The sequence below is a fragment of the Vigna angularis genome, chromosome 3, assembly GCF_016808095.1.
Source record: "Vigna angularis cultivar LongXiaoDou No.4 chromosome 3, ASM1680809v1, whole genome shotgun sequence".
Taxonomy (NCBI): Eukaryota; Viridiplantae; Streptophyta; class Magnoliopsida; order Fabales; family Fabaceae; genus Vigna; species Vigna angularis.
Genome location: NC_068972.1, coordinates 39,206,044 through 39,217,507, shown reverse-complemented (window position 1 = coordinate 39,217,507; position 11,464 = coordinate 39,206,044). Strand labels below are relative to the sequence as shown.

The window sequence follows — 11,464 nt, the reverse complement described above, 5'->3', positions numbered from 1 at the left end:
TAATTGATATATGATGTACAATTTTGGTGTATTTTTCTCAAATTCCCGTTCAATTAAGCAAATTTTCATTCAAGCGAAAATATTAACTTAACTCATTTTCTATCAAACTCTCGTTCAAACAAGTAAACATTCGCTCAAGTGAGACAGATCTCGCTCAAGTAACATCATTCTTGCTTAAACGAGAATGATACTGTAACTTAGCAAAGCTTCTGCGCATAAGTGATAAAATTGTCGCCCAAGTGATAAAATTGTTACTTAGAGACTAAATTTTCACTTGGGCGACATCTCGTTTCATGGTCAGACTCATCTCGAAAAAAGTAAGATTCTCGTTTTGTTACTTGTTAGATTGAATTGAAATTTTAAAAGTGAATTTTAGACACATATTTATTTATTTTGATCGGTCAGATCTTGAATTAGAAGTTTGTAGTGAGAACAATTTTCCTTGTAAGGTTCCTCTAGATTTGGTTGTTGATAGCTTTGACTTGTGTTTTTTGCTCAGTGTATAACTTTTTTACAGTTGTTCAATTATGTTTGTTCTTTTTTACATTATGTTTTTGACTCAATTATCTTTAATTTGAATGTAAGAATATAATTTTTGAAATTTTGTGGAAGCTACAATTTTATTTCTAATGTCCCAAAATTTTTTTTTAAGGAATGAGAACTAGTTATTTCCAAAAGAGACATTTTTGTATGATTTCTAATATATGTTTCCGAATGATTGTGTGAGAATGTATAGAACCAATTGAAATTATAATGATCTTTTTGTTGAAACTGTTGGTGATATATGAAAAATTTGTAATTGGTTCGTAAAGTGAAACAATAGAGAATGAATGGTATATATATATATATATATATATATATATATATATATATATATATATATATATATATATATATATATATATATATATATATATATATATATATATATATATATTATTGTACGCATTTTATTAATATGGTCATTTTTAAGGAGAAATATTTGATACTTATTGTATTGAGTTGGAATCTAAAGAGTATAGTTGTTGTGACCCTACTAAACTTTTATACTTATTTAAAAAATGTAATTTAGGTGGTAAAAGTCAAAGGAGATTCCTAGCTCGAAATCGGTATAAATATTACTGTGAGTTAAAGGACAAAAAAATTAACCTTATCATAGTGATTTTAGGATAAGGATGATAATTTTGTGATAAAAGAAATATTGTTGTTGATTTTGAATTAAGAAAGAAATAAATTTATGATAAAGTACATTACTAGCAATTATATTTGATTTAATGTGTGGTATTTCGGAATCTAGTTTAAATCATTTTAAGTCTTAATAAATGATTTAGATTTGAGTGATGATTTAACGTAATTGATATGGATTGGTGTTGTTAAATTTTAAATGATGATGTTGATGTCCTAGCGTTAGATTTTCACTAACTATATGTTAAACTTTTAATTGATGAGAATTTACCCTTACAAATTGTATCATAGTGATTTTCACAGGCAATATCATTGTATATGTATTTTTGTATATATACGAAAGTAGATGTCTATGGGGGAAATATTTCCTAGTATTTTTTTTTCTTATATTATAATAGATACTGATTCATTTTGTGATCTTTTAAAAAAATCAATAATATATAATAAAATATATTTACAGAAAACAATTCATTTTACCGTGAGAAGAAAAAGGTTATTCCATTTAATTTTATCCTAATTAAGTTTATGTTGAAGATAATCATTTTACAATAAAAATATGTTGAAGATTTTACATTATTTAAAAATGGAAGAAAATTATAGTATGTAAATAATATAGAAATCTCTTCTCATAAAGCCATCCTGTTATGGTGACTTAAGCTAGGGATTATATTAAATTGACTTAAAAGTAAAGCATGTGAAGAAAATGTTGTTTGATTGATAAATATCGTGCTCCCACTCTATAAAAGTACTATTCAGCAATAATTTATCATTGACTTCACCAAGATGACTGCACTACTTCTCTAAAACTTTCTCTTTCTTCTTTCTCTGCTTCTTCTTTTGCAGAGCAAAAAGAGGGCAATCATGCTGGGAGGCTAAGCATGGAAAATTGGAGAAATTCTCAACATTTTTCTTTCAAGGTAATCAAATCTTACTCCTCACTGCTTCTCTCAATTTGTTTTTCTCTGTTCCTATCTATATATCTTCTGTTGTGCCGTGCTCATGGAATAAGATTAAAAACCAAATCTGAAGAACACTAGAAAGAAAAATTTCCTATTTCAGATAACAGAAGAAAGCAGTGGGAAATAACCTGCTAAAAGTTTGCGAAGACCTTTTGTAAAGACTTTCATATACCCATAAAACAAAGAAAAATCTCACGAATAAATTTGACTGTTATTTCAATTTTATATAAGGAAGTGTGTAAATTAGTTTATGCAGAATGGTTGAATTGAGCAAAAGATAATTATACAGTAGAATTGCTTGTGATTAGGCTTAAATTTGAGTTAACATTGGGCATTATTGATGTAAGCAGTGTGATGCATATTGGTGTTGCTGAGTAGATAGTGAAGAATAGTGTATAATGTGTGTTTTGTTGACAGAGAAATGGCTACAGCAGAGTCAGTAGGTGTCCCAGAACAACTACTTCAGAGGGTTGCTTCAGCACAGTTTAGGAGACCTCTCCTTCATCTAGTCTCCTCTCGTAACCTCTTTCTCCCTTCAAATTTTTTCATTCACAAATGTTAAATATACATATATACACATTTTTATAAGGTCAAATTTAAAATATTTATATTTTATAGGACTAGACAGCAATAAATAATTCCATAATAATTAAATAATAAATTGCATTAAAGTAGAATTTAAATCATGATTATGATATATTAAAAAGTGAATTTTAAATTCTACTCACTTATATATTATTATGAAATTGTTTTGCATTTAGTCAACATATAATTTTTAACATTTTATATATTAAATTAAAGAACAAATTTATTTTTCAATTCAATAAAAATATATTAGATTATCTAACATTCCAGATTATATAGAAGCATATAACATAGTAAATCCACATATAAATAAAAAAGAACAGTTAGAGTATATTGTAAATAAAGTAGTTAACCTTACAGTCATCCCAAAATGAGACATAATTTAAAACTTAAACGCAAATAGAGTATTTCAAAAGGATAGAAATCACCGGGAAAATCCTCAACAACTAAATAGTAATTCAAAATACAAGAAATATTAAGAGAATCCTAAGGAGACTAAGCAGCAGCATCGTCTTCCTCCAAAGCCTACTCTAGAGGCACCTCATCCACCTCTGCTCACATCCAAGTGGATGATCATTGCAAAAGAAAAGCATACCCAAGCAACACAAACACACAAGCAAGGGTGAGCTAGATATAAAAATCGTTTTATAGCAGTCACAGGCAACATGCAAGTAAAGATAGATACAATACACTACACACACATGACTTGTTGCACTTAAGTTTGACTCGTCCGGACTTAGAATGATTGCTGAGCTATGGCGGGTTATGCACTCGTGGTGGCTTCTACTGCTTTGCAAAGTCATTGCCAATGAGTTTCACCCTACCACACTTACGAGGTTAGTCCGTTATCACTCACCTTGGGCTATACTGGAAGCACCCAAGACTAGGACCTCCAGCTACTCCTCACCACATGGATCAATCCTCTCTACTTGAGAATGAAAGACCATTGGAGCGTCAGAAAACCCCCCAAGACTGAGCTATCATGCAAATCATTCTAAACACACTGAAAGGGCACCACCATGTATCCCCCTTGAGGATCATGGAATTACGTCCAATACTAATACTTTCCCCTTTAACACCAACATGTTACACATAAACCCTTAAAGCAACTGGAACAATTAAGTAAAATAGCATACTAGAATAAATAGGAATATAGGCCGAACAGAAAACATCAACACCTAAAGGGCAAGACCGAACACCCTGTGAATGGTGGAGACCGAACGGTATCTCACTTCCCAAAGGACAGGACTGAACGGTCCATACATGGTAAGACTGAAGAAGTGACCGAACACTATTCAGGACCGCTCACTAAGAGAGACCGAACGCTACCTAAGAGACTGAACGCTACCTGAGACCGAACGCTACTTAAGAGACTGAATGCTACTTAAGAGACTGAACGCTACCAAGACCACCCACTAAGACCGAACGCTACTTAAGAGACCATCCACTAAGACCGAACGCTACCAAGACCACCTACTAAGACCGTACGCTACTTAAGAGACCATCCACTAACACTGAACGCTACCAAGACCACCCACTAAGACCGAACGCTACTTAAGAGACCATCCACTAAGACTGAACGCTACTAAGACCACCCACTAAGACCGAACGCTACTTAAGAGACCATCCACTAAAACTGAATGCTACCAAGACCACCCACTAAGACCGAACGCTACCTAAGAGACCGAACTCTCCTTAAGAGACTGAACGCTACCTGAGACCGAGCACTATAAAGACCAAACGCTACCATAGAGACCGAACGCTAACTGAGATCGAGCCCTATCAAGACTGAACGCTACCTAAGACCGAGCACAAACGCCGAACTCTACTTAAGACCGAGCACTAAGGCCGAACTCTACTTAAGACCGAGCACTGAGGCCGAACTCTACTTAAGACCGAGCACTGAGGCCGAACTCTACTTAAGACTGAGCACTAAGACCGAACGCTAACAAGACCGAGCACTAAGGCTGAACGCCAACAAGACCGAGCACTAAGGCTGAACTCCACTTAAGACCGAGCACTAAGACCGAACGCTATTACGACCGAACGCTAAGACCGAACGCTCAACAGCGCATGGCCGAACGGTTATCAGTCGCGAAACTGCATAATTCTGCAGAATTTCTGCAGAATTATGAACAACACCTAACACAACCATTGCTAACCATTTTTACTAACTTTTAACACCCTTAATTCTTGTTTTATACTTAATTAAACTCATCTAAATGATTCTGAACATTCCTACTACCATTCTAAAGTGATTAAGATCAAGTTTTGTCTTTTGAAACATCAATTTCCACAACTTAAGGACCCAATTTCGATTTTATCACTTCTAACATGTTCTAGTCTAGTTTTATGATCCTAACAGGTCACAAATGACTTGCCTAAGATGTCCCAACAGCCCAAATGTGCCCAGAACCCTTACTTCCCAAAATCACTACCTCACTTCCCCTCAAATGACCCAAAACCCTTACAGAATTCCAATTTTTTCGTCCATTCACTGTTACAACATGTCTCTCAGCCCAAACGCATCAACATAGACATTATAGAATTTAAATACATCTCAAAACAGTTTACATACATCACAATCCAATTTCACAGTCATTCAACCCAACACATGCAACTAAGTCTTTCCAAATCAAAACACAATATCAACAATACAGCAATACAAAACTCAACATACGGTTCATGCAACCAATTGAAGAAACATTCTAGCTCCCCTTACCTTGAAACTTCTTTGCTCAACTCAAAGACCCGCAGCTCTAGTACCCCACACGCGAATAATCTAGACAATACCCTACAACCCGCAATGAGGCGATCAAGAACAGCTCTTAGAGCTAGAATGAACGGAGGAAAGGAGGGTACACTAGGCACATGCAACTTGCCCTAGGTCCCAAACAGCGGAGAACAGTGAAGAGCTACTTACCCGCTAAAGAATGGAAAATCTATTCGGATGGTTGCGAAGGTCTCTACGTCGCAGTCACTTGAGCACCACCTAATCCAACATGCAACCACTAAACGTGAGAGAAAGGTAGAGAGAAGGCAAAGAGAAATGGAGGAACAAGCTTTTTAGAGAGAGAATGAGAAGCTGAGATAATGAACTCAGATCTGAAAAGTCTTTCCTAAGGTCATAGTGCCCTTAGTGTTATGGGTCTGACTGCTTCAACATAAGGTCCAATTGCCATATATTTTCAGGCCAGATTAAATTATGATTTTCTTATATTAAATTCAAGCCAACTTAATCCATTCATATACAAATTGAATTAAGTTGTTTCAATTGAATTAATTTTTTTAAAAGACTTTTTTTAAAAAAAAATTAAAAGTGTATAATTTTCAAATATCAACATAATTAAAAGTAATATATTACTTTTAAAAATAACTTAAGATTTCAAAAAAGTTAATATGTCAAAATCATGATAAATTTGTTCAAAATTTTAAAAAGTATATATAATACAATTAGTTTGTTTATAACACATGTATAAGGGTTGAGTTTCGAATCATCCATATTACTCACCTAACCTAACAATGAATTAGTTTGGAATGTCTTGAATTTGATCTATTATAAATAAAATTGAATCCCATTTAATTGGATTAGATTGAATTAAGTTAACATGCCATAAGTATAAATTGCATGCACTTTTATCTTTCACTCCCTTCTATTTTCCAATTTTTTTTCTTATAATTTTCAACCCTTGAGTAGTTTTATATTCTTTATGGTAATATAATAAGAAATACGTTGTTTAGTATATTAAAAATTAATATATAATTAATTTTCATATCGTTTCATATAGATTATTTTAATATAAACATTTACAGTCATTTTTCTCTTTTCATTTATCTATTATTTTTCTACTGTCACACAATAATAATAAAATAGTACTGTAATAAAAATAATATGAAAAATAAAATATACGGTATACTATTTGAATATATTGTTATATAATTACTGAACTATTAAAATAAATAATATAATGTCAAGGGTGTAACAGAGAAAATGAGAACTGAACGAGGCGGAAACAAAGTGATTGTATACAAAATATATTACATAATAAATTAGTAATTTTTTGTGTTATATATAAGTTTTTTATTAAAAATTATATTTAATTTTGTTATACAAATCTACTATTGATTATTTTAAAACTTAATATTGAATAAGTATTTTATAAAGTATATATATATATTTATATATACGAAGAGAGAAAATATATTTATATATTTTATTCAAAATATTATTGCGTTAATAGTTATACCAGGTTTAATTAAGTTTTAATTATTTGATAATTTATATATTTTTAATTAATTCGTTTTAAAAGGTTTATTTATATTAATTATGCAAAAAAAATTATATATTTCAAGTAAGTTATTTCATTTGATTTTACAGTCAATTTGATTACATGACTATCAATTTGTATCTTCATTATTTATGTGTCTTTACATGGAAAAAATAAACAATTTTATTAAGTTTTAAATCCATTGTATATTTGAATATTTTCAATTCCCTCATCATTAAAAGTTTTCATTCTATCTAATGCTCAAAACCTTTATATTATTGAACTGTAAGGAAAATGAAGTTCTAAAATGCTAATTTTAATAAATGAAAGCTCATGTTTCCACATGATTTTTTTTGGTATTTAATTTATAAAATGAAACTATCCTTTTTTGTTTTTTTTTATATAAAGATAAGTAGAGTTTCAGAACTTTATTTCTCATATTGTTCAAGTTGGTAGTATTAATATAAATTAAAATGTTCATATCACTTTAATTGATATCAGAGACATAATTGAAAGTATAAAGATTCTTCAGTCTCTGTAAAACAAAATTTTAACAGAGATTCACTAAAAAACCAAATTAATGATCAACTTAACTTTTCATTAAGTTATTTTTTTAAATTTTTCTATGGGGAGATGTGAAAGAAAGTAAGGACTGTGGAAACTATCTATCACATCATATGAGCAAATCAAACAAAAAATACTAAAAAGAAAATTATAAAATTTTGATTACTTAATATAATATTTTTTAACAAAAACTCAATTAAAGTACTCAAATTTAATTAAGTATACATATTAAAATATTTATTATAACTAAAATAACAAGTAGTAAAAAAAAACCATGAATTCAAATCTGTTTAATGACTTGTGGTATTTCTACATACACACAAACACACATTGAAAAGATTTTTTTCTTTAAAAATCTATATTAGTCAGAGTCAGAGGTGCATCAATTGCATTGAAAAGCCTACTCAACGAAACTCATTCAGTTCACTGCAATTTTCAAATCCTCTAAAGTGAAGAAACTTATCTTTTTCCCCGAATTCGACATTCCACGAACAACATTACTCAGTGCTAAAAATTCATAGGACTGAAGTTATTTCCTTTCTACAAATGAATTTGTTGCAGAAGATGCCAAGGGAAGATACCTGAGCCAGTGTGTTCCCCTTCACAAAGCAGCACTGAAAGGTGACTGGAAAGAAGCGAGTAAAATCTTGGAACAAGATTTGGAGCTGCTTACATCCGCCATAACAAAGGGTTGGGCCACAGTCCTCCACATAGCAGTGGGTGCTAACCATGTTCACTTTGTGGAGGAGCTACTGAAGTTAATGCAGCCTGATGAATTAGAATTGCAAGACTTCAAGGGTAACACTGCATTCTGCTTTGCTGCAGCGGTTGGGAATGTGCAGATTGCTGAGATCATGGAGAGAAAAAATGAATCCTTGCCAACAATCAGGGGTGGAGAAGATTTCACTCCTCTTCACTTGGCTGTTTTACTGGGAAGAACTGAGATGGCATGGCATCTGTTTCCTAAAACCAAACAAATATTTCAAGAGGTCGATTGGACCACAGTTTTCTTTCTTTCTATAAACTGTGGCCTCTACGGTAAGCATTTTTTGTTCATAAAATCTTGCATGCACACATTAATAAGGTTTTAAACTGTGTAGTTCTGATTACACAATCATGATGTTGCAAGGAATTGTGATTAAATACAGCTACATATCTCCCAATCTCCCACTTGATGATGACTGATGTTATCTTAATTAATGTTGTTGATGTGTCATTAGAATTTGCAATCCACAGAAGTTACTGAGAATTAAAAGTGATGCCAATTCTTATGTGAATTAAACATAATATATCCTTAATAACACTTCTGTATGAAATATCGGATCAGAAGTTGTAATATCTTGCAGATTTAGCCCTGGAAATGCTAAAGGAGAAGGACACGCTAGCTTATGCCAGACGTGATGACAACTTGACAGGTTTGCATGTCTTGGCTCGAACTCCTGGTTGTGGTTGCCAAACTCCACGATGTAGAAAACACCTTCTACCTTTCTGTAAGTGACATACAATGATACAATTAAATTCCATTCAGAACAACATAATCATGTTTTCAGTGATTTTTTTCTCTCTATAATTCTCAGATAAGGAGACTCCTATTCTCAAACTTGTGAAACGAATGTGGGAAATAGTTGTTTCCCTGGATGAACAAATGATGATGGATATCCTCTCGGAACCATCTCAAGTAATATTCATAGCTGCAGAAGTTGGGAATTTTGAATTTCTGTCCGTGGTCTTGAGTACTTACCCTGATTTGATATGGGAACTAGATGCCATGGATCGAAGTGTAATCCACATTGCAGTCCTGCATCGTCATGCTAGTATCTTCAATTTGATACATGAAATAGGCCCTATCAAAGAGTTCATTCTAACTTTCAAAGATGATCAAGGGAACAATTTACTTCATTATGCTGCAAAACAAGCACCACCAGACCAACTTAATATGGTTTCTGGAGCAGCTCTTCAAATGATGCTTGAGCTGTCATGGTTTGAGGTTTGTTTTCAAAGTTTATATTTCCCATTCATGTGAGTTCATCAGTTTGAATTATGCGTATCTTGATGTGACAGGAGGTGAAGAAGATAATGCCACTGTCATCCATAGAGGAACCAAATTCTTTCGGCAATATTCCTCGACAAGTATTCAGTGCAGAGCATGAAGAATTGCGGGAGAAAGGAGAGTCTTGGATGAAGAGAACTGCAAAATCATGCATGGTTGTTTCAACTCTGATTACTACTGGAGTTTTCACCGCTGCATTCAGCGTTCCAGGTGGTATCAATGATGCTAATGGTGGAACTCCCAATTACTTGCAGGAAGCAGCATTCTTGGTATTTGCATTATCAGATTCCATTGCATTGATCTCATCATCAACTTCGATCCTAATTTTCTTGTCTATCCTAGTCTCTCGATATGCGGAGGATGATTTTCTTATGTCACTGCCCTTAAAACTTATGTCTGGTCTTCTGGCACTGTTGATCTCAATAATTAGCATGATGGTAGCATTCAGTAGTGCCTTCTTTATAACATATTACAATGGAGTAAACTGGGTTCCTAACCTCATTTCTGCAATTGCTTTTGTACCAATACCTGTATTTATATTTCTGCAGTTTCCCCTTTGGTCTGACATTGTCTATTCAGCTTACATTTGTAGTTTTATATTTAGACCAAGTAGACGTATGATTCACTAGGAAGGCAACAATTTCAATTTTCTAATGATATATTGCGTCTAATTAATGTTGTTGTAACAAGATAGTATTGGTTTAGATAAGCTGTTGGTCTCCTAGAGTCTTTCTTTTATATAAGTATTAGTTTTATTATCTCTGTCACTTAATTTGTTTCATGTCATTGAATTAGTGGATAATTTATCAGAAAAACGATTCTTTTTCAACTACCTAAATTTTTTTACATTTATTTGATATTATCCTTCTTTATCTTTTACTTTCTTCTTTCTTACAAAAATATAAAACTTTAAACTTTTATATCACCATTTTACTTTTATCTCTATCAAAATGAATCTAAAAATGTGTTATGATGCCCTAACTCTTCATCACATTATTTTTTCTAAAATTTTGATTACGCACACATTTTAAATAACTTAAATATTAAGTTGTTATTATACTTTAATTCAAAAAAGTACATGGTAAAAATGAATTAAAAGATAAAAAAGTTTAGAATTATCCTGTACTTTAAGTTAAATTTATGATTTTAAGTTTGTTATTTAATTATTTTACAATTTAAATGATATTTTTAAAGATTTTATATTGATAAGAGGTATGATTATATTATAATATATAAAGTCTAAATATCATCTTATTAGGTTGGTTTTATGAAATTTTAAAATATATTTTTTTGCTGTGTTCATTTGGAGTGAATTCACTGTTCACGCGAATAAGCGAGGATGGATTTCGAAAAACAACGTTGTTCTTTTGCGTGGATTTGCGACGATTTGCTAATATGCGATGATTTATCAGAGAAAGACTGATATGCCCTATACGAGACATTATAATTCCCATTTTGTGCTTCCATACATGAATCGAAATATTAACGTTAGGAACGTTATTCGATTCTGATGTTTAATAACCGATTCCAAGCAAATGAAATAAGTTAAAAATAAACACATGCACTGTGCTTTCACGAGAAAGAAGCCATGTAGTGTGGTTTGAAGAGTAAAGTGGACTGTGGCTGCCCATGTGATGACCCAGTTTGCACTGTCCTCTTCCCATGCATTTCTTTAATTTGGAAATTGCTTTTGCAGCCCATTGCAGTGGCGAGATTCCCTGTTTGACATAACCATTCAATGGCATTGACTACAAAGGAGAAAATCCTAGCAAACAAGTTTGAATTTGAAAACAATAACCATCCACACCATTAATAAGATCGTGGTTGGTGGATAAGTTTATATAGAGAGACAA

General features: G+C 32.2%; 1 protein-coding gene across 2 annotated transcripts; it reads left to right on the top strand.

Annotated features, from left to right (window-relative positions):
- Positions 1-1,952: 1,952 nt before the first annotated feature.
- Positions 1,953-10,293, top strand: LOC108324240 (uncharacterized). 2 transcript variants are annotated; one of them, XM_017557119.2, is made up of 6 exons: positions 1,953-2,102; positions 2,562-2,662; positions 8,123-8,599; positions 8,908-9,051; positions 9,139-9,548; positions 9,623-10,293. In XM_017557119.2, exons 2-6 carry the CDS (start codon positions 2,566-2,568, stop codon positions 10,238-10,240), a joined length of 1,746 nt encoding a protein of 581 aa, XP_017412608.1. In that variant the 5' UTR covers positions 1,953-2,102; positions 2,562-2,565; the 3' UTR covers positions 10,241-10,293. The 2 variants fall into 2 exon arrangements, with proteins under 2 accessions (XP_017412608.1, XP_052731524.1); XM_052875564.1 differs by lacking the exon at positions 2,562-2,662.
- Positions 10,294-11,464: the final 1,171 nt, after the last annotated feature.

What these genes read in the sequence shown, in the direction of transcription:
- LOC108324240 (XM_017557119.2), top strand. Translation starts at nt 2,566, where the DNA reads ATGGCTACAGCAGAGTCAGTAGGTGTCCCAGAACAACTACTTCAGAGG. An exon ending in TATAAACTGTGGCCTCTACG is followed by an intron (nt 8,600 to 8,907) that starts GTAAGCATTTTT and finishes AATATCTTGCAG; the next exon opens with ATTTAGCCCTGGAAATGCTA. An exon ending in AAAACACCTTCTACCTTTCT is followed by an intron (nt 9,052 to 9,138) that starts GTAAGTGACATA and finishes TATAATTCTCAG; the next exon opens with ATAAGGAGACTCCTATTCTC.